Source organism: Delphinus delphis, chromosome 13, assembly GCF_949987515.2.
Source record: "Delphinus delphis chromosome 13, mDelDel1.2, whole genome shotgun sequence".
NCBI classification, from domain to species: domain Eukaryota; kingdom Metazoa; phylum Chordata; class Mammalia; order Artiodactyla; family Delphinidae; genus Delphinus; species Delphinus delphis.
In genome coordinates this window covers 31518055-31541782 of record NC_082695.1, presented here as the reverse complement: position 1 = coordinate 31541782, position 23728 = coordinate 31518055, and the positions used below count along the sequence as shown (strand labels likewise).

General features: G+C 45.6%; 1 protein-coding gene across 1 annotated transcript in view; it reads right to left on the bottom strand.

Annotated features, from left to right (window-relative positions):
- LAMA1 (laminin subunit alpha 1) overlaps positions 1–23728 on the bottom strand; it is a 150365-nt gene that overhangs the window by 59608 nt on the left and 67029 nt on the right. Inside the window, exons 15-29 of the mRNA XM_060027766.1 lie at positions 23560–23671; positions 21045–21155; positions 16787–16914; positions 15217–15303; positions 14336–14547; positions 9432–9538; positions 8936–9116; positions 8162–8298; positions 7225–7461; positions 6082–6225; positions 5402–5581; positions 4310–4495; positions 3637–3764; positions 2877–2997; positions 1356–1493 (exon numbers count right to left, since the gene is read on the bottom strand). Coding sequence (XP_059883749.1) covers positions 1356–1493; positions 2877–2997; positions 3637–3764; positions 4310–4495; positions 5402–5581; positions 6082–6225; positions 7225–7461; positions 8162–8298; positions 8936–9116; positions 9432–9538; positions 14336–14547; positions 15217–15303; positions 16787–16914; positions 21045–21155; positions 23560–23671 — 2209 coding nt within the window. The remainder of the gene's footprint in view (positions 1–1355; positions 1494–2876; positions 2998–3636; positions 3765–4309; positions 4496–5401; positions 5582–6081; positions 6226–7224; positions 7462–8161; positions 8299–8935; positions 9117–9431; positions 9539–14335; positions 14548–15216; positions 15304–16786; positions 16915–21044; positions 21156–23559; positions 23672–23728) is intronic.

Genomic DNA, 23728 nt, shown 5'->3' with positions numbered 1-23728 from the left:
CATTTTCTGTATTAGGACTTTACTTCTGCCCGGAGCGTGAGCTGATTAGAATGAATAACTTTTTTAACAGTGTTGCAGCTATCTGCATCTTCATTAAGTCCACTTTACCTTGAATGACTTGGAATAATTCTTTAATTCCAGATATATAATGAAGTCAGCCAAGGTGAACACACATCTTTTTAACTGAGGAGAACCAAGCAGTGCTTCAGCTTCTAAATTCACCTGGGCACTGCTATGGTTTAACAGTTTTCCCAGTGGAGACTGCCTTTAAATTCCACATATGAAAGATGCTTCCAAACAGAAGAAGATGGATCTGGTGTGGGAACCCTGGTTCCTGTGTTTGGGCCACAGCCAAGATCTCTAAGGCTTTGGTGTGTCTTTCTTGGTGGGGAGCTCATTTTCCTTCAGTGAGTTATTTTACCTGAAGCAGGTTAGTCTTGGCACAATTTAGACAAGGAACCAATGTTCCCACATGAGTTATCAGAAAGAATGAGGTTTCACGAGTAGGGAAAGAATATTGGGTTATTCTATGTTATCAATAAGGTCTCGTCGGCTTAAGGAACATCCTGGATGCAAGAGTTTGTCCTCAGGAACACAAGACTTCTGTCTGGGTCACTTGGTCCTTTGCAGTGGTCAGAACTCTCCTTGTGTCCCTGACGGCCTAGGGGTAGGTGGCCAGGAAACAAATGCACACTAAGACCTCTAGGACAACATGTAGTTTTTAACAAATGCAAGGAGAGGGCATCACTTTACACAGAGAAACACATTTTCAACTTTGACATTAACTCGTTTTGAAACCTCCAGGTGACCCTTCAAATTCTATGACAGAAAGTTCTCACGTACTTTGACTACAACCACCAGTACTGCAAGTAAAAACAAGAGACGGGCTTCCCTGGTGGCGCAGTGGTTGCGAGTCCGCCTGTCGATGCAGGGGACGCGGGTTCGTGTCCTGGTCCAGGAAGATCCCACATGCCGTGGAGCGGCCGGGCCCGTAAGCCATGGCCGCTGAGCCTGCGTGTCCGGAGCCTGTGCTCCGCAACGGGAGAGGCCACAGCAGTGAGACGCCCACGTACCGCAAAAAAAAAACAACAACAACAAAAAAAAGAGACACTTGACTAATTCCCAAATTGATGTCCATAAACAGAGTCAAGGAAGTAAAATTTATAAGAGAATTTCCACCAACATTATCAGACCACTTAGCTAGACCTTTCTGAAGGAAATATACGTATATCTTACATTTAGCTAAATTTAAACTCTAAATCAAGACGCTTGTATGACCTCGAACTGGAAATGTAGATGCTCAGGGCCTGCTCTAATTCTAAGCGTCAGGCAAGTACCCAAACAAACCAGCGTACCAAACACTTCCCCGTTTCAGGGTCACAGGTGTCACTGTGTTTGTTGCAATTGCAAGGCACACAGGGAGCCAGCAGAGGGCGCGGTCTCCTGCCATCACCTTCTGGAAGCTTCCCTCTGTGGTAACCAGGTGCGCAGTCCTGAGGGAATGCAAAAGCAAAGGAAATGAACAAGAAACCTGATTAACAAATGCGCAAAGGACTTGAATACACACTTCTCCAAAAAAGAAACACAAATGACTAAACAAGCACATGAAAAGATGCTCATTAACACTAATCATCATGGAAATGCAAATCAAATACCAGCTCACACGCATTAGGATGGCTAGTATCAAAAAAAAAAAAAAAAAAAAAACCCAAAACAAAAAACCCCCAGAAGATAACATGTTGGCAAGGGTATGGATAGACTGGAAGCCTTGTGCTTTGCTGGTGGGAATTAGAAAGGTGTGGCACTGTGGAGCAGTATGGTGTTTCATCAAAAAGTTAAAAACAGAGTTACCGCATGATCCAGCAATTCTACTTCTGGGTATAAACCCCAAGAACTGAAAGCAGGATCTTGGAGAGATACTGGTACACCCATGTTTGTAGCAGCATTATTCACAATAGCCACAGGTGACAGCAACCCATGTGTCCACTGATGAATGGATGGATGAACACAATGTGGTCCATCCATCCAATGGACTATTATTCAGCTTTAAGAAGGAAGCAAGGAACTTCCCTGGTGGCGCAGTGGTTAAGAATCCACCTGCTGATGCAGGGGACATGGGGTTTGAGTCCTGGTCCGGGAAGATCCCACATGCCACTGAGCAACTAAGCCCGTGCGCCACAGCTACTGACGCTGCGCTCTAGAGCCACTCTGCGCTCTAGCGCTACCGAGGCTGTGCTCTAGAGCCGTGTGCCACAACTACTGAAGCCCGCGTGCCTAGAGCCCGTGCTCCACAAAAGAAGCCACCGCAATGAGAAGCCCGCGCACTGCAACGAAGAGTAGCCCCCACTCGCCACAGCTAGAGAAAGCCCACAACAAAGACCCAATGCAGCCAAAAATAAATAAATAAATTAAAAAAAAAAAAAGCGAATTCTGACACGTGCTACAACATGGAACCATCTTTAGGGCATCATGCTAAGTGAAATAAGCCAGTCACAAAAAGACAAACACTGCATGATTCCACTTACATGAGGGGCCTACAGTAGTAGATTCATAGGGATAGAAAGTAGAAGGGTGAGACTGGGGGAGGGCCCAGGGGGGTTAGTGTTTCCTGGGTACAGAGTTTCAGTTTTACCAGATGAAGAATTCTGGAGATTGGTTGTACAGCAGTGTGAGTGTACTTAACGCTACTGAGCTGTACACCTTAGAAATGGTCAAGATGGTGAAGTTTATGTTTATGCCTATTCTACCACAAGTAATTTTTAAAAGGCAAAAATGATGTAATAGAGACACACAGTTCTCTTCATCACTCGGAGCTGCTGTAACAAGCATATTTCAACCCCAAACCAGGAAACGGATGTTAACCACAGTCTCCCTACCTGACATGAGAATCCAGCTGTGCCAGGAGGACAGAGACACTTCTCTAAAAGGGATGCCACCTCCCTCTTGGGGTGCGACTCTTCAGCCTTTCTGCCAACCTCCATAGAAATATTTGAGATTCTGTGAAACCGTTGGGTTAAGAAATGTGAGAGGAGACACTAATATTTAAAAAGACACTTTCTTGAAACAGCACATTACTGAATAATGTTGGCACATATATGAAACCAGAGCTTTCCTGCCAGTTTGAGAGTAGTTCCTACTCACAGCTGTAAAGGAAATGGGTAAAAACACACTAAAAGCACACTAGTCATTATACAGGGAAGGTCCACAGCCAAAAGTTTAGAACTTCAATATAATGTTAGAGAAAGCACACCTAAAAGAATCTGAAGTACGAGCTTGGCCATAACCTAGGCGGCTTTCTTTATGGGAGTAGTACTACATGAGCAGGGGACAGCATTCTTGATGCCCTGTGACAGAGAAATGGGCATTGCAGTTTAAGGGCAGAAAATAGCAGAACTGTTTTGTTGTTTACATAGAAGATATCACCATCCTGTACTTACATGTTATATCCACATTAATACAGGAGATGGATAATCTATGTCACTTTTCACATATTTCCTAATAATATTAACATTTAATAAGGTTTTGGTGAGGGACAGAAATATATATATTAAAGATAGAAGGAAAAGTGAATCAAATCCCTTCAGTTTGCTTTCAAATAAGGAAAATATTTGGAAACTTCCAGAAGTTTCCAAGTACCTGCTTTGCTGTAATCCTTGGCCATAAGATGCTTTGATGAGGATGTACTCAATGTTGCTAAGAACAGACATAAAATCTGAGCGTGTGACAGGTTCTTCAGAAACAGAGTTAAAGTATTTCCAAAAATTCTGTGGATGAGAAGCACATTCAATTAAATTCAGGGTACAGATCCTCAGAGGCATATGAACTTAATTCCTTTAGAAATTTCTCCAGCAGTGAGCCCAGTTCTAAGTGACACTGAGTTTAAGTGAGGAAGCTCTCGTGTCACCTCCCAGGGGTGGCAGCCGCACCATCTCATTTATCAACGGCCTCACATCACCTCTGGCAGCGCTAGCCACGCAGACAGTCAGTAAACATCCGCTGGAGGAAGGAATCCACACTTTCCAAATTCAAGGGCAGCCAAAGACTCCAGACCATCATATCCAAACAGGTTGAGACTCATGTGCCACGATAAAGGATTTAAGATGCAATTTGCACTAAATTAACATAAGCCTAATATACATTTCTTGAGAATGTGAAATTTGAATTCTCTGTAGAAGTTCTGCTAAACCCACTGGAATTTTGACCCAAAGCCTTCTTCTTCACTCTCTTATTACAGCAGCTTCATGATTTCATTGCATGCAGAGCAGAGTTCCCAGCCCGAGGGGCCTGTGAGAAAAGAGTGCTAGGTCACCTCTTTCATCCCCACTTCCTGCTCTTGTCTCAGTCCGTTCTTGGGGGCGGGCGCGTCCACATAGATGACTTGCTTTCTGGTCTGGCCTCCTTTGATGAGCACCTGAGGCTCCAGGTTGGAGGTGCCGATCCCACTGGAAGAATAGAAGGCCACGCTGTACCGTAGTTTGCTGCCGTAGGCCATGAGCTGTCGAAGAGTACAGTGTTGTTTACTTCTCTGGCATAGCACTGGTTTAAAATTATTTTATCATAAGCCTGCTGCCATTTGAAAGAAATCTTGTGTCTTAAAAATACATCACGTGGGTGGAATACGTTGTCTGATATGAGTTTCCTTCTAATTCTACTTAATTATGGATCGTTAAATTGACCTAGGCTATCGTTCCTAAGTAAGCGATCCTTCAAAAGTTTTAAAAACCGCATCATAAAGGTGTGATCGGTTGTAAAAAGCTGTACTTATGTATTGTATACAGCTTGATGGATTTGGGGATAAGTATACACCCATGGGACCACCATCACCAAAGCCACAGCCACAGCCATCCCCTCCCAATGTTTCCTCTTGATGATACTAACAAAGGTAAGCTCCAAAGTAACAAAACAGTCATTCTAATTACTTTCAAGCTCCTTTGAATTAAAAATTATGTATAGCCATCAGAGCACATATTTTCAAGTTTTAAAAATCAGGCTGAATTCATATACAGACTGCTATATTTATATAAACAAAGATGCACATGATGCCTTCAAGTCTCTGTCCCCCCCCCCCCAAAAATGAGCGCCCATTTCTTGAGAAGACCCTCTCGGGCCAGAGCACCCAAGTTTGCATTGCGCCTCTATTAGTAAAAACAATAGATGTTTGTCGAATGACTGCTTTAAGAAGAAAAAGAATATGTTTTGAACTTTAAAAGACTTTCAAAATTGATGGAGAAATTTAAAGAGCCATTCATCTGGGGGATTTTTATAAGTGTTAACCTTTTCCATCCCCACTTAGAAGAGGAAATTAATAACTACTCCAGTTAGCAATAGGCCAACCCAGGCCACTGTGATTTCAAAGTGCACCCAGAAATGTGGATGGCTGGAGGCTGGGTGCACGTCTCACCTGGTCTCCCTGAAATTGCCCGGGCAGCCGCCAGTAAAACGGCTCTGTGTGGACATGCCGTCTGACGGTCATGGCATCCAGGAGGACATCAGGGGCCTGGTAATACACCCCCTCGGTCGTACCCTTGAGGTTACTCTGAGAAACCACACGCAGAAGAGGCTGATCTGAGCCCAGCGTTACCTAGTCACGGAGGGGAGGACAAAGCCACTTTAGAATGTGAATTAACGCCGCACCTTTGACCGTCAGATTCTTCCACTGTTTCAGACGAGACAGTTTCATTATTATAACAGGAATAAGAAAGACTTTTCTTTTCAATTTAAACACCTGGATTAAAATGAACTGAAAATGCCTTTAAACCACTGCATTTAGGGTCAAACTCTTCCTATACTGGGCCAGGTCCAATTACATGAAGGAGACTGCTGAGAGTTTTCTCTTCACTCCGACTAAAGCTGCAGGCAGATTAGCACAGAACGACACTGACGCCCTGGTTCCTGCTCCATTTACTTCCTGGACAGCAGAAGCAGACCTCTGACTCTGGACTAACCCAAATCAGCTTCCTACAATTTCTGATGCAGTAAGGGCAAAATTTAATGTAAGTACTTGGCTGCCTCTCCCACCCTCACCCAACTCCCAAGGGTAGAGGCTTGCAAACAGAACATTTATCTGCGTGTGTAACCCACCGGCATTCTCACGTAGCCCTCGGCCTCGGAGCAGAGCTGTGACAGCCCAAAGCAGAAGCATGGGGTGCACCCCCGAGGGTCCGCCTTGTCCAGAGCAAAGGTGCCAGCTCGACACTCACTGCATTGAGGGCCAATGACATTTTCCTAAAGGGAACAAAATGACAGACTCATTTTTACCTGAAAATAAGAGACACCGTTTATAAACAAACAGAAATGGGAAAAAACACAAAAATAACTTTGGATGAACAAATATGGCTAACTAGCTGCTCCTTAGGCTGGTTCCTTAACCTCTCTGAGCATCAGTTCTCTCAGACTCAGTGATTCCCCAACTCAGCTGATCATCAGAATCGTCTTGGAAGCTTTTGGAAAATGCAGATTCCCTGGTGAGTCTCCAGGAGCGGGCCTGGATCCTCTTGGAGGTCCCAGGTGACCAGTCAGGTGGAGAGCCACGGGCCAGATAATTATTAGGGCAGGTCCTCCTGTGCTGACCATCCGTGGTGAGAACTGCTACCACAGATGTGGTGAACCAAGCACACGTCCACTGATGTTCCCGTTACCCCGCAGCCACATGAGTTTCCCCTTCCTCCTCCCCCACCGCTAATCAACCAGGATTCCATCTCTCAGACCCTGGGAAAGGAACAGAGAAGATGGCCAAGGACCTTCTAATAACAAAGCACAACGGGAAAATGAAAGGAAATACACGGAGTTAAGTATGATGTTGAAATCTAACCTCCTGGGAAAATAATAAACACAAATGTCCTCCAGTCTGGCCAGCACGCACAAGAGAATAATTACTTACCAGGTATAGAATCACAAATCTTCCTGAAGCCCTGTGTTATCTATTTTACCTGTATATTCAAGACAGATAGGCTACTCAGCCAACTGAAACACATGATAGAAAACTCAGCGTGTTTTTCAAATCAGTCCCATCATCTGACACTTGTAATTAACAGTACAAATTCCTTCTAAAGAATCATCCATCATTCTAGAAGAGCACACACAAAATTTAAACCCAGACCCAGAAGGTGGTGCAAACTCATTATGAGAAGCGTCTAAAACCCAAGTGCTTATTTAAACAGTTAAAGTCCTGAAGTCAGAACGGCGAGTGGGAGGGAGGGAGGAAGTGGAACCGGGCGCTAGTACCTTGCAAGAGCAGGTTCCGGTCTCCGGGGCACAGCTGCAGAGACCCTGCTCCTGGCCACAGGTGTCGGCCAGTGTCCCTCTCAGGTCGCAGTTACAGGCCACACAGTCCGGAAAGTCTCTGTACCCCAGGGAGCACTGATGGCAGGTCTGTCCACCAAATGCAGGCTTACATTGGCAATGGCCAGTGAGCACATCACAGTGATGACTGGCTGACCCCGCGCTACTGCAATTGCAGGCCTGCAAGAAAAATACTGAATAAATAAAAAGGCAGATTTTATATTTTCATAATGTACACATATGGGGATCACAGGAAAACACTAAACGTGGGGAGATTATACACACAAATGGATCGCTCTCACTATTGCCATATGGACTCACTTTGCCACAAGCCATCAAGAGGCCAGGACTTATGCTGCTGGACGTTAGTGAACCTTTGTGACACACGCAGGCTGGGCCACAACCGTGGCCTGAAATTCAATCTACTTAATAGGACAATGCAGTCCAGCAAAATTATTTTAGAAGTCCAGTAACACTCCCTCTGTTTCCAAAATGCAAAGTCTAAGTTTAACTGACAAAAGTAACACAGAAATACAGAACCGTTGAAGATCGGACATACCTCCCCCACCCCCAATAAAGTGATTTATGTCTTTCTCCTGGAAGATAGCATATATTGCAGAATATATTTAAAGGGCACCAAAATAAATTTTTGATCTTCTAACCATCAATTCCACAGCTAAACTCTTGAAGAAAATTTAGAATACTGTATTTTAAGGATGCTGCTTCTTCCACTTTGATTCCTACAATCGGTACTGAGTTCTGAATAGAAACCATCAAGCTACTCAACAGGTTAAAATCAAGCGAATAGGTAAAAGAAGAATGAAACCTGACACAGCAAAGTAATTCTCAGTTGAGAAAATGTGCAGGTGACAGTGCACACCTGGCATCCGAGCTCCGGGTCGTGGCCCCAGTATCCGTCTACACACCCCTCGCACGTTGCACCCCGAGTATGAGGCGGGCAGACACACTCCCCTGACTCCGGGTCACAGGTGTTCTGAGTGTGAGCACAGTCACAGGCTACAACAGAGACACAAGGTGTTGTTACAGATCAGGACCGTCAGGTCAACCGAAGGGGTCAGAGATGATGCTGCAAGTTATTTCCCTTGTGTTAAATAATCTCAATCACTCTTCTAGTTCCTGAAAGAAAACTCGTGATCCCTAACACCCTGCCGTGTCTCACGGGAGGTGAATGCTCCTCCTTGTGGAGAGTTGCTCCTGGATGAGAGAGAATAGGGCACAGTGGGAGAAATAGAGAAAAGACCGGGAAAGGCCTCCACAGGTGGGGAGAAGAGAGAGTTAACACTTACCGAGCACTTGTTTGCCAATCGCCATGCTAAGGACTTTAAGCACAACCTTGACGGTAACTCCTGGATGGAGAGAATAATCGACTTCTCCATTTTACAGATGAGGAGACCAAAGCTAAGTAAAGTTAAGTAATTAGTCTAAGCTCACACAGTTAGTACAGCCTGACCAAGGCTTGTTTGTGGACTTACCCAGAATAGGGATCAGGAAATAGAAAAAAGGTATGAAATCTTACACGTTCAGAAAAAAGAATGTAAAGGAACTTCACAGATTTAGACAGAAGTCAAAGGAGAGCTCAAAGAAAAGTCTGGGAATTACAATGAAGTCTCAAACACTGAATTCAGGAGCTTACGTGTACAGCCACCGTCCTGGTAGGCATGGAAGCCGCGGGCACACCTGTCACACCTCTCCCCAGCTACACCTGGGCCACAGCGACACTGGCCTTCCTCCGTGCAGTCGTCCGACAGGGAGCCCGATGCACTGCAGTTACAGGGCAGGCACCCGAGCCCCGTGTCCAACCCGTAGTAGCCGTGCTGTTTCACAGGGGCAGAGCCACGGAAGACAAAATACATTTTAGTAAGTGGCTAGTATCTACTAGAACATTTCCCAAATCAACAACTGCATGTGTCACAGATTCCTAAAGTGTTCTTGACATCATTCCACTGGTCTCTGTAAACCGAATACATACTCTCCAGGTAGGGCCGCATAGCACTCACCAGCCATGTTGCAGGAACTTGCTATTTCTGGTGGTCGGGATTCCATTTCATTTGAACCAGTTAAGGCATCATTTATAGACATTAACACTGACACACACGTTAATTGTATGTAATGACCAGGAGGCGTCTTACCAGGCACTGGTTACACTGCTGTCCGGTCACGTGTGGTTTGCAGTCACAGAGTCCAGTCTCAGGATGGCAGGCAGCAGAAAGGGAGCCTTGGCCATGGCATTCACAGGCTAACACACACAGAAGGCATATTTGTGCCCATTTCTGGGTACGGCTGTTATAAAATCCCTTAATCCCCAAAGGAGAAATTTTAACATTCATGTTTCAAATCATGAAACAAAATTATTGCTTTGCAGTAACTTGAAAATTTTAGTATTTTTCTGAAAAGTAAGCCAAAATAAGGTTGGTGAAAGGAACCATCACAGAGAAAAAAAATTACTTGAAGCTGTTAAGATAGTAATTGGCAAACGAACTTAACCAATTTCATGAATTCTTTGAAATTTTTAAAATGAGCCACCAATGTACATCAACCAATCTTCATTAAAAAACATGCAAAGAAGATTTCAAAATCAATTTAGCCACTTGCTCATTCCAATCATACATATTTAATATTTTAAAGCTCAGTTATAACGACCTAGATAACTAATACCATACATCATAACTTAATGAACTATTTCCGTGTTCTGAGTCATGACTCCTTTGAGGTTCTTACCTTCTGGCCAGATGCTTCTGTTTTATCTACAGCCAGAATATTGATGTTTAAAGCCACAAAGTCGCCCCCACCTTCTCAAAGTGATTCAATTTAACGGGTCCAAGAACCGTTTACTTTGTACCACAGCTGTCAATATGTGCTTCATTTAAAATTTGTAATATGTTCACTGACAAGATATCCCAGGACGTGTGCCATTTATGAATGCCTGGGCTCGGAAAATGCACACTCTCCGTCCTATGGTATAACCACGTTAAGAAGAACGTCACGAATTATCTCAAGCCCTAGCACACTTTGTGTGGCAGCCTTTGTGGGGCAGAGCAGGGGTGGGCACTGGAAATTAGAAGGCTGATGGCCAGAGGAAAGGAGGTGGGATTCTGCTTCCTTGGTTGACTATGGCCATGTCACTGGGCCTCTCTCCCCTAGTTTTTCCCTTGTGTGCATGGATCGATGTTCACAGCTCTTGTAGGAGGCTGGTCAAGTGTCATGAGCACCACACAGTGCTGCCCATTCTTGTAGTTTAACTTTTATTTTCTGTTTTTCTGATACTTTGACTTCTGGAGCCTTGCTGACCCTGGAGAGACAGCCACGCCCAGGGCTAGTCAATTTCCAGAGACTGTAAACAGCTCACCTGCTGGAATGCCTTTCATATGCAAACCATCCAATCCAGAGCCCGCACCCCACGCCTTCCTCACTGGCTCTCAGGTTCCTTTGGGCCCTGACATTCCACTGTCCACCAGTCCTAGTCACCCCAGGGCCTGGCATCAGACAAGAGGCACAGTCCCTAGTCCCCCCGACCGGCTGAAATGATTCAGACTAGCCAGTCCCAGACCTGCTTACCCTGCCGGCCCTTGTCTTCCTGCAGATAAACGCTCCTGTCCACACTTCCCCTCGTGACCAGCCCAGGTGCTTCCCCGTGTAGCCACCCCCATGCTGTGGGGTGTCCCCTGCGCCCCCGACTCCCCCCTGATCTGGCCTCCAGAGTAACAAACTGCCTTTGTGATGGCGGTCCTCTCCTCATCTGCTGGCCTTGCTGTACCGAAATAATAACAAAGCCTGTATTTAAAACCGTCCTCAGCCTCCCACCACTCTTAACTGTCTCCCAGGGAAAACATCACACACTCACACACATTCACTCACACCCCGCCATCCCCCCCCCCCCCACCGCAAACCCTTAACTCTCTCTAAGTTTCCACCCCCGGCTCTCCCTCCCGTCTCCCTCCCTCCCTCCCTTCCCCTTCACACCACCCAATCTTCCAGCCCAATTCTTGGCCCCTGGGCTGCTACAACTGCTCCTCCTAAAATGTCCAGGGCTCCCGGGTGCAGATCCAGCGAGCAGATCCTGCCTCCGTCCTGATGCATCTTTCGGTGGGACGGGCCATGCACCCCTCTCTCCCTTTTGAACCTCTCTCTTACCAAGGTTTGGGGACCCCTTCCAAACGCTTTGGTTTCCTTCCTTTTTCTCTTGTATTTCCCTCTGATCCTCCCTTTCTGTGCCTTACTCAAACCCCACCCTTCCTCTGGGGAATATTCCAAGTTCACTTCGAGTATGATCATCACCAAATATTGATGATAATAACAAATCACATTTATCACACACCCGTCAGCTCGTGTCTCCATGTTACAGTCAATATATGAAATGAATGAATGAACCTTCATAGCAAACATACGAGGGAAGTACTGTAATTTTCTCTATTTTTGGGTGAGAAGTCTAACACTTAGAAAGGTGATGTAGCTAGCCAGATATCACACTGTTATTTGCAGTTATCCCTCTATAACAACAATTATAATAGCAATTATTAATAAAAATTGTTCATGTTATAAATAATACTAATTTAAAATATCTGGCAATTACCTTCTGCCAGGTTCTTTACAGGTATTTTAATTCTCAGAAGAACCCCACAATATAAAAATTATACCTACTTAAATTATTTCGCACAAGGTTTCTTTAATATTAGCACCCAGGAGGCTTCCCACCAACCTTTTCTCCCTCCACACCACTCTCTGCCCTGGACAACTGTCCACAGCCACTACTACATCTATCACACCAAAGCTGATGTCAGTAATACTGAACACTGGCATTTTTACCAGGTTCACCTAATAAAATACGGTATTATGTTATCGTGTGGAGGCTTCTGAGACGTTCGTAAGAAGGACCCTTATTATAGACCTGGAAGGATTTCTAGTGAAACATTCAGAAACAGTTGTAGGAATTCATCTCGTCAAAGCTAGGAATGGGGGGGAAAAGGAGATAGGAAAAGAATAAAAAGTGTAAATGCTCAGAAACTAGAGAAAGCCAGGCGGGGTCAGCCCATAACCAGTCCAGCTCCCTGGGCCAACAACGAGGACCTAGACCCAAATCCCACCTGTTCTGACCCCCCCACTCCCCCGCACTCTCCACTCATCCCTGAGACCTTCTATTTTATATTTTCCCTTTTATCCCCATGGCAAAATGCTGACGCAGTTTGTCAGCGTGGATGCACATAAAGGAAAACACGATGGAAAACTTTTAAATATGTTTGAACAACGTGGGTGTCTGAATCCATTTCTTCAACATTGAATTTTATGTAATCTAAATACAGATCAAATATTTCTGATGAAAACTTAGCATCCTAATCGAGATGGGCTATAAAACACACACTGAATTTTGAAGACAGTATTAAAAAGAAAGAAAACAGTTATTAATACTTTGAAAACTTGATTACATGATAAAATAATACTTCTATATATTGAGTTAAATAAAATGTATTATTAAAATGTATTTCACCTGTTTCTACTTTTTAAAAGGTGGTTACTAGAAAAATTTAAATTACATGTGTGACTTACATGTCTGTTGGACAGCACTGTACAGAAAAATAATAAAAATGACTGCTCTTATTACCAGCAATTGTAATAGCTACCATTTACTGTCTAGAACTTTATTATTATTATTTTTTTTTGCGGTATGCGGGCCTCTCACTGTTGTGGCCTCTCCCGTTGCGGAGCACAGGCTCCAGATGCGCAGGCTCAGCAGCCATGGCCCACGGGCCCAGCCGCTCTGCGGCATGTAGGATCTTCCCGGACCGGGGCACAAACCCGTGTCCCCTGCATCGGCAGGCGGACTCTCAACCACTGCGCCACCAGGGAAGCCCCTGTCTAGAACTTTAAATTTGTCATCCCATTGACTTTTCAGAAAGGCTTTAGTGTATACATATAATTATGTCCATTTTATGTATGAAGAAATAGTTGCTAGGAGAGGTTAATAAAATTTGCCTAATGTCACAGGGCTGGTTGGTGACCAATCCTGGACTCTAAACTAGTCAGACTCCAAAGCCCTGAATCCACACACGTGCCTCTCTCCTACACCATCGTGTGTAGCTCCCAAATAGACTTGGGATTTTCAAGTCTGATTAAATAAATTTCCAACTCCAATCACAGTATTTGGCATAGTGCCTGGGAAGTAACAGACACTTAATAAATGACAAATGAACTAAGAAATTAATCATCAAGGTTTGCAGTAAGGATGAAAAGAAATGCCATGAGAATTGTGAAAGCATTCCATAAACTTTGAAGCTTTATACAATTACCGGTTATCATAATAACCAGTCAAGGTGCTGAAGATCGGGTTCATAGGCCCAGAGCAACAGAAGCTTGTCAATCTCTTGACGTGATCCTAGGAAAACATCTTTTCTGGATCTCTTGCTCCCTCTTGTGTCTCCACGTTGTAACAGCACAGTAGGACCAGCATTTATAGGAAATTATCAAAATAATTTATAATTGTCACTTTTACTCTTTCATTCCTTTTTCAAGAACTGTGTGAAAAAATCTGAGAGCTGTTATCAGCCCTAAGGCTATAAGTTTGTCATTCTAGGAGTCTGAAAATCTGCTTTTCTAAGTAACTGGTTTTACATGGTCTGTAATTTCAAGGGTCTGAGCAGAGAGCCCTGCCGAGCGACGTGGGGATTGGTGACTCAGGCGCAGACCACTGAGATGCACCAGTTTTGGGGGCTAGGGTCTCCCCATTTCCCATTCCACGTCCTGAAATCCCATCTGCCTCACGAAGCCCGTAGCATCTCCCTGACAAACGGGACAGGCTTCCTTTGCCTCCCTGGTCACTGGGAGCAGTGCCAACACTGTGAAGGACCACTTTCTCCTGAAATGAAGGGCGCGTGCTTTCTAGGCCACCTGACCTTCATTTGGAGTAACTGATCAAGCTAACCCAGCACAGACTGGATCAACTGACCTCCTGGGCCGAGCGCTTTCTGATGCACGTAAGTAAATGGATGGAGACTTCACAGAATGATAAGTAATGGACCCGACCGCCAGGTCACACACTCACCGCGGCAGTTTTTCGCAGTCACGGCATCCCCATAGAACCCGTAGGCACACCTCTCACAGTGGGGGCCGTCAGTGTTCCCAAGGCATCTCAGGCATTCTCCGGTGACGGAATCACAGCTCCTGGCCTCCAAGGGGTCCACATTGCCACTGCAGTTACAAGGGACACAGGAATCTCCAGGCACTGTTGGGTTTCCAAAGTAACCGTCTGCACATCTATATAGAAGATTGAGAGAGGGATGCAAACAAATGCGATTACTGTAGACATTACCCCACCATCCAGGGACTCTCTGAGTAGTTAATCAACCACACTGACTCTTTACCGAAGATTTACCGTGAGAGGAATGCTGCTCGAGTTCAGGCATTCACAGATTCCCGTCACTCATTGTGTGGCAGGGGGAGGGCGTCCAAAAGGAGCCACACATCCCAGGGACATGCTCCGGCCCCAGACAATTCGACCCGCATCCCACCACTCAGCGATGTCACCTCCCACGGAGTCCAGCCAGACTTGGCACCGGGACGTACACGTGGGACAGATAACCCTGGCTTCCAGGCGCCAGAAGACAACTATTACATCAAACCACCCCTTGCTTATGGAATCACCCAGAGTAATGGGACATTCAAACGTATGAACAGAAGTACTGACTCCTGGCAGTTTCCTATTGATACTGATGAAAACTGAGATTAGCTCAAAGAGATCAAAAAGTCCCCAGGGACTTCCAACATTAATTTTTTAATTGATCGACTGGTTTTTCTCTGTGATCCGATGGAATAATGATGACATACCAAAGGCTCTAAAGCCACACTTAACCACACATTTAAGAATAAACACATAGAATTTATAGTAAAAAAATGTTTGGAAACCGGTCGAGCGAAGCAGAGTACCTCTCGCACCAATCCCCCGCGTATCCTGGGGCACACTGGTCACAGAACACTTCATCTCCATCGTCGAGGTGGCAGGTGGGGCTGAAACTGACAAAGCAGTAGAAATGAATGCAGTTCTCCAGTGGATGGTGCAGAATTCCTAAATATTAAAATGCTTAGTTTCTACCACTCCTGTCCTTACAAACTTTCACCGCGTGCTCACTCCTTAGCCCAGAACCCAAGGCCCCAGGCCACGCAGCCCGCCCATGGGCACTGGACACTCCCTGCTCGACCCTCGGCCCGGACTGCGCTTCTCCCCATCTGCCTGGGTTCACCGGCTCACCCCCAAGGCCCAGCTCAGCGGTCCCCTCCTCCAGGAGGCCGGCTCTGATGCTCAGGCAGAGTTCCTGTCCTCGAGTTCCCGGGACTGGGCTGCCTGCCTTAGAGCTGCCCACACTGGCCAAGAGTGAGCCCGCTTACAGGACAGAGCCAAGGGGCTCCACACTTCAGTGAGTGTAACCAGCATCCCCCGAGGCCCCCATGCAGCCCGAGGTCCCTTCATACTCCATTCCTGGTCTTGGGAGGACCGCGAAGGGAGGCCTGGGGGCCATAGCGAGGTCCCCACGATTTCACCAGAGCAGCCCTGATTGCTGTTTTGTACACTGGAGTTCCAAATAAAACTCCCCATGGGAGAATCCTCTAGGCGTGGATGGGGGGAGAGTTCTAAAGGGTAAACAGTGAGAGAGACTTTCAGACCGCTGGCCTGGGGGCACACAAGCCCCAGCATGTTGGTCGAGGCCGTGACTGTAACCGTCCTCCGCCTCCCCTCGTGCTCTGTGCCCCGGGACCACCTGCAGCTCCGCAAACCGACCTGCCCCTCACGCTGCCAGACCGCGGCACCACTTCTTCCCGCCTAGCAGGCCCTTCTCCTCCACTGCCTTCAAACTCCCTCTCATCCTTCAAGTCTCAGATGGAGAGCTTCCACAGGGAATCGCCCCACACAGACTCCCTCTGCACAGTGGACCCACTTCCTCTGCCCTCGTGACCGCACTGTGGATTCCACGGCGTCGGCAGCCACAGAGGAACAGTTTGACACTCAGGACACCTACCATGATGCCCAGCATATACCAGGCGCTCAGTAAAGATTCGTTAAATTAAACTAAATGAATTCAGCCCATTCTCAATGAGCCTCGTATTTACGTATTTTGGTCATTCGCTCAAATACTCCTGAAGCCCAGGAACATGTTTTATTCATCTCTGCATCTCCTCTGCCTCTTAGCACAGTGGTAGGCACACAACATATACGTGTGAAGGAACTGGCGGCCAACATTAGACCAAGGGCAAAAAAGGCCATGCAAATGTCCTTGCCTTCACACAACTTGCCTTACGCAATTTAAAACATCAAAGTTTTTGTTTGTTTTTTTTAAGGAAGAGAGAATCTGTTCCTCCATCTCTAATCCCAATTAATTGCCCCAGGGCAAAATTAACACTCTCATCACACACAGGTCTTGCTCTGAAGGTATGAGTGCACGTCTGGATGGAGACCCAGGCCACGCGGGGCACGACCGGCTGGTGGAGGAGCCCGGCTTACTTGTTGGAGGCCGTGGAGAGCGGGCAGGCACACGGCTGGCAGTCCCCAGGGGTTCCTCGGGAAGGCAGCCCGTAGAAGCCGGGCAGGCAGCGCTCGCAGCGGTCCCCGGTGGTGTTGTGCTGGCATGCCTAGGACACACGCATGGAAAGAAGACTCGGCTCAGGCCTCCTTAAAGGAATCTCAGGTTCACCTTCAAACAACCTGAAGTCCAAGTGAAGAAAAAAGGCAAAACGCTAAAGCAAGTCACCAAACTCTCTTATATGAGGAGGGGTTGCCTGTTTCCAGATCCGCTAATAAAAATTTTTATTTATGTAAACGGGAAGCATAAGATCTTTCATTTCCAACCGTGTCAGAGTAACTGGCAGCAGACTTGCCCTCTGTAGGGACGGAATACAATACATCAAAGAGCTGCTCTCAGACCCCAGACAGCGGAGGTGCAGGATGTGCAGGGAAGGGAGACAGCGGGATGGATCCTGCAACTGCATGTCTTTCCCCCTGGAGACAGTCCAGGAAATCCTGAATTTATACTACGGCATGGAGAACATCGGAAATGGTAAATACATGAATAAGTACGAAAGATTTCTTTTCCTCATTTAAAACATCTCTTTAGAGAGTGAAATTACCCTGCGTCAGGTGTAGGAGGTGTGCGGGAGACGGGCCCCCGGGCGGCTCCTCTCCTGCCCGTTCCTTCCAGGCCCCTCTTCTCCCCTGGCTTGGTCTCCCTATTGCCCCCACCTGGTGCTGATGCCACCCAGAGCTCTCCCCTACAACCTCTGCCCTCCCCTGCCCGTACTCCCAGCCCCAGCCCCAACTGTGGGCCCTCTCCTCTCACTTCCTCTCCCTTGGGGTCTTCCATGTCCTTTTATACCCCTTCTCTTAAAGCCACTCATTTTACACACATTTACTGGACATTTTTCATCTGACTATTCAAATAATATTTCCAGTTGTTAACTACATACTTTTCTATCATTCCTGAGGTTGATAAAAGTTTTCCCATCTGTTCCATTTAATTGTGTTGCATCCTCTATATCACGGTTTCACCAGTTTTATTTAGGGTCATCCCAGACCAGAGCTTCCAAATTTGAATGTGTATACAGATCATGTGGGTTAAATGTTGACTCTGATGCTGCAGGTCTGCGATTTTGAGTTTCTAAAAAAGCTTCCAGATGACGCCCATGCGCTTTTCTTTTTTTCTTTTCATCCCTCATATGACCTTGGTTTTGATCATTAACCCAAATCTACGCAAAATGCAACCGGCCTTGGTAAAGAGCTACATGGTTGTGCTAAAAGAATTATGCAAAATAATTAGTTTCGTTAAAATCTATTTGATTAAGCTCAACTGCAAATGTCTCTGATTTGCTTTCTTTCCTCAAAGGGCCAGACTGGGTCTTCTTTCTCTTTGGGAAAACTACAATGTAGTTCTGTTGAAAAACCTGCTGAAGGTCTGTTTCAATGCTTTCTCAGGCAGGCGCCAACACCCCTTTAAGTGATGATCCCTGTTGGTGGATCTGGAACGTGAAGGGATAGGAATGCTCATCTCCTTGGGGAGCGAGCACATCTTCTCTTGATTGGAAAAGGAAAACCAGGAGGGCCCAAGACATGCACAACTGCATTTTATGCCCCTGTCTTTCCAAAGAAAAGAAATTGATTCCTCCTTGGAGTAAGAGCAGAGAGAGCTCAGAGAAAATAGTGACGACACAGGTAAACTGTGGACTCTGGGTGGCTGTGATGTGTCAGCGTGGGGTCAGCATGGGGTAACAAATGCACGACTCTGGGGCGGGGGGGATGTTGATAATGGAGGCGTATGAGCATGGGTGCCCACAGGGGGTAGATCGGAAATCTCTATACCTTCTTCTCAATTTCACTGTAAACCTAAAACTACTCTAAAAATAGTCTTTAAAAAAAGACAAGAATAGGAGCACTAAGAACAACTGGAAACTTCTCTCTAATAAAATGTATATAAGGAGTCAACCCCTAGAATCTAGATAACTATATACAAGGCCAGGGGCTAGTTACAGCTATGCTAAAGGAAGAATTAAAGGTTTCTTTTTAAAATAGAATTTAAAAAGCAAAGCAGATTAAACAGATAAGTGATCTTACAAGTTTTTATATTTCCCTGTATTCCAATCTAAATTTTATTACTTTTCTCCTTTAATTACTTAAAAAAGGAAAAAAAATAATTTTACAGCAGAAAAACCTGGCAGAGACTCCCTTATCCGAGTGACCCAGGCTAATTAACATCCCCCAGAAGCAGCCAGTGGCATCACGGACCCTGACAGCACACACTGGGAGGGCACGTCACCTCAAGGTCCTCTCACCAAAAATGGATAACCTCAACCTCACCACGAGAAAGTGGACCAGCTCCAGCGGAGGGACAGTCCACAGAAGGTCCGAAGATCTCAAACGTGCCCTAGTCCTGAAAACCAGGAACTGTCACAGCCTGAAGGAGGCAAAGCCTCCTCATACTAAATGCAGTATGGGACGGTAGGTTTGATGCTGGAAAGGAAAAGGATGAAACCTGAATGGAATCTGACATTTAGTTGATGGGACTATGCCATGTTAATTTCTGAGTTTTGATAACCATACAGATTGTGTAAGATGAGCATCCGGGGAAACAGGGCGATGCTCACACGGGAACCCTCTATCCTATTTTTCTAACCTTTCTGTAAATCTAAAATTATTCCTTAAAAAATTTTACACTATAAAAATTATTATCTTCTATACTTAGAGCTTTAAGGCTATTTAGCATCTTCACTTTCATAGGAGAATATATTTTTGGAAATATATATTAACAGAAGCACGTGCAAATCTTCCAGCCTGCCTGTCACTAAAGCCATAGGTGGTACAATCACGACCTGCTGACCCCCAAGTGCTGGCAGAGGCCTCCAAACCCAAATGGCAGGGGGAGAGAGGTTTTAAAAAAGCAGCGACCAGGACTTCCCTGGTGGTGCAGTGGTTAAGAATCTGCCTGCCAATGCAGGGTACACGGGTTCGATCCCTGGTCCAGGAAGATCCTACGTGCCGCAGAGCAACTAAGTCCGTGAGCCACAACTACTGAGCCCACACGTCACAACTACTGAAGCCCAAGCACGTAGAGTCCGTGCTCTGCAATAAGAGAAGCCACCACAATGAGAGGCCCATGCACCGCAACTAAGAGTAGCCACCGCTCGCCGCAACTAGAGAAAGCCCGTGCACAGCAACAAAGACCCAACGCAGCCAAATAAATAAATTAAAAAAAAAAAAAAGAAGGCAGCGACCTCCCTTCCTTGTGGGAAGTTACACCTGAGGAACTTATTCTGGAGGGACCGAGTAGGCGTGCAAACATCATTCCATGCCATCCTACAGACGCTTCACTTACAGAACAAAGACACTGACAAAGAACAAAACAAAACAAAAGCTGTACTTGCAGAGAAAAAGAAAAATTAGGCTCTAGAGAGAAAAAGCAATCAGCGGCATCATGCCGGTATCTTCCCCATGGGTCTGATCGTTAATTTTCCTAACCCTGTGACTCAATCAAGCTCTTTTGGAAAAAGCATGATCCTTTCCCTGTGCACTGAATAGGGTTCAGCTGATTACCATATGCATTCACTCCATCTCTGAGCAGTGAATCCACTAGAACCCAGGAGTGTGGCCTGGCTCCCAGGCATAAGAGCCTAAAAGAATTCCTGACTGAAGTTAAAAAACAAGTCTTGCCCTGTATCTGCCCCAAAGTTCATTCTCAAGATTAACTACATATTTGCTAAGCCCTATTTCAACTCCAACTGCATGAAAGAGGTACTTGTTTGCAGAGTTTATCTGAACTAACATCTATGAAGCATTATATATTATACAAAAGAGTGAGATTATTAGAAATTTTTTTTATTCCTCTTACGATATACTATGTAACAATGTTAAAATCTACTAGCACTTGCGTTTAAAAGATCTGATGATCCTTTTTATTTAATCAGTGGTCGTTTTCTCCCTTTATATTGCTTTTTAATCTTGCAAAGTAAATCATTACTTATTGTTCTAATAAAAAACCTGCAATGAAATCATACATCTTTTTTCTGCTATCACCAAAGCAACTTTTCTTCACAAAAAAAAGGAGGAAAAAAGCAGGAAACATTTTATGACTTAAACTTAAACCTGCAGATTTCCTCTAGGGTCCACAAGGGCAGGGATATTCCCTGTGGAGGAAGCTTCCTTTTTAATCACTTCTGTACAGTGAGGGCTTCAGGGTGGGAGGAGGGCGTGCACTCAAGGTCTCAGCCAGACTCACAAAGCAAACGCCATGAACGTCACACTCAGCTGCATGGCCGTGGCATTCACAGGGCTGACAGATTCCTCCAAAGAGTATTCCATCCACGCGGTAATAGCCAGGGAGACAGGACTGCAAAAGAAGGACGGGTGACTGTCCAGGTTAAGGCAAATTTACAAAAAACGCAAATCATCTTCTTCCCAGTACGTTAGAATCATAAACCGCTCAATTTTCCATGAATGGAAACTTATTTTTTTTGCCCAAACGTGCCATAAAATGCACCCATATTAAGCATACAATTCAATGGGTTTTTTTTTAGTAAGTTTACTGAGTTGTGCAACCATCACCATAATCCAGTTCCTTATATATTTTAAAGGTAGAAACATGCACACAAAAATGTAATGGCTATGCAATGAGTCAGCGTACATCATAGCAGTTTTCCACTGCAATATTCTTAGAAATCATGTAACAGCCTTTTAATCAAGGCTGTTTCAATCAAGGGGTTTATTTCTCTCAACACTTTTTCTTTTGCTTAAAATTTAGTAAATGTTGCCATCAAAGTGTTAAATGCAGGTCTGCGTCAAACGGCATCAGTTTAAGAGAGCAAACGTTGCAGGTGAGCTTCCCTCTGGCTATGCGCTGGACAGGCAACATGGGCGTTCAGGGGCAGGGAGCCACCTCGGACACTGTACTTCATGTCGCCCTTGTGACGACCCTGAGAAATCGGCTCTCTATCTGATAGACTCGGAATCCGGAACACAGCGCGTTAGCTACGGTCCATGGCACCCGTGCAGTGATTCCACACCAGGTGTGAACACCTCCAAGATCCATGTCCACGGGCTGCCCGGGGCCACAGCAGACAAGAAACACATCCAGAGTGCAGACCAGGGAGTAATTAATTTGGAGGTTGGCACACTCCCTTGGGGGCATGGGAGGAGGGGGTGTGGATGTGCCTTTTATTGTCCTAAGAATTCTTAAAGAGCATTTCATTATAGTAATAATATATAATGCCTTCATTCACACTGACCTTGGGAAAGTCCCCTGCCACCTCCCCCACGACCCCGCTCCGCAGCCAGGCTCCCCCGGGGACAGCGGACTTGTCTACAGACAGGCACTGAGCAGGCAGCTGCCTGGGGGTCCGTGTTGCGGCTACAGGGCTCCCCCAAATTCCATTCCCAACCAGTAGCTGCCTGATTCTTTAAGTCAGCTTCTGAGTAACAGCTGGATAAAAGAATGAGTTCTTCTGCTTAACACAAACTCTTGCAAAGGCGTCTTGACCTGCCTGTGTGATGCTTGAGCCATCAACCCAAGCACACCAGCACTTCTGGGAACAAAGCCCCCCGCGCACTTGTTCTCTAGCAGCAGCTGCTTCCTGCTGTCCCCTCCCAGTCCAGCTGGCTGGGCTCCCACTTCCATGGTTGTCCCTGCTCTACCTGTCGCTCCCCTAAGCCCACATCCACATACTATGAGGTGGTCTGAGGGTCATTTATCCATTAAGCACTAGGCCCGCAGGGATTAGGACTTATGGACATTTGCTGGTCCTAAAAATAAATGAGATGTAAAAATAAGTTCATTGGTCCCAACCCTGTGGCCAAAAAATATCTTGCAAAATATTTAAAATAGAAATAAAAATATTTAATTAAATATGTACACCACGAAGCTTTAGGCCAACTTTATTACCTACAAACCTAATATTATAGGTTAAATGTTCTCACTTTGTAAAAATGCTTGCCAAGAAATCACAGCCAATGACAAATGTTCACAATCACAGTCATGGGCTCATGAGGCGCAGGACCTCATGGCAATTAGCAGGGATGAAGTTCAATGACCACTTCCTAGCTGTGTGACCTTGGTCAAGTTACTTAACCTCTCTGTGTCTCCGTTTCCTAATCTACGGAACAGAAAGTATATGAAGGGCCTACCTCATAGGATTGTTGTAAGGATTAAATGAGGTAACATATGGAAGGGGCTCAGAATAGTGCCAAATGCATAGAAAGTTCTCAGTAAGAGAGAGTTACTATCAATATGTATGTCCAAATAATTTCAAAAAATATTTCAAAATTTTTAAGCGACAGATTACTTTCATCCATGACTGCAAGTATGGTTTCATATACTGCATATGTGAGGTAGAGCCCACCTCAGTAACATAGCCTGGGGCCATCAAAGGTCTCCAAAAAGGCCTGGCTTGTCTGAAGCTTTCCAGGGTCACATGTTGGTAATTGGTAAATGTTCAAATACAAGCAAATTCAATCCTCCTTAGAAATGGAAAATATGGCATGGGTGTCTCAACTTTCCTGTTGACTAAGCAGGACAGTGACACTTACTTAGAGTATTCCCAGATGCCCCAGAGGAATTAGATTTCCTTAAACAATGTATTTCCAATGTTCCAATAACCTCCAAAAGTCTAATGTTTAGAAACACTGGGTTTCCAAAGTTAAAATTCAAACACGCATTACGACATCACCTTCAATATGCTTTTCCCCCAACCCCGCAGGAAGGAGAAAAGGAAGAAGACGGGAAGGAGGAGGAGTGTTACCTCACAAGAGATGCCCGCATAGCCTTGGGGGCACTCACAATGCTCCACCTCTGTGGCCAGGGACAGGTCTATAACGTTAGGGCTGGCTGTGTCCAGAGAGACAGAATCCAACCTGCAAACAAACAGGCAGGGCCGTTACAGGACTTACACACTCGCACACGGCATCTAA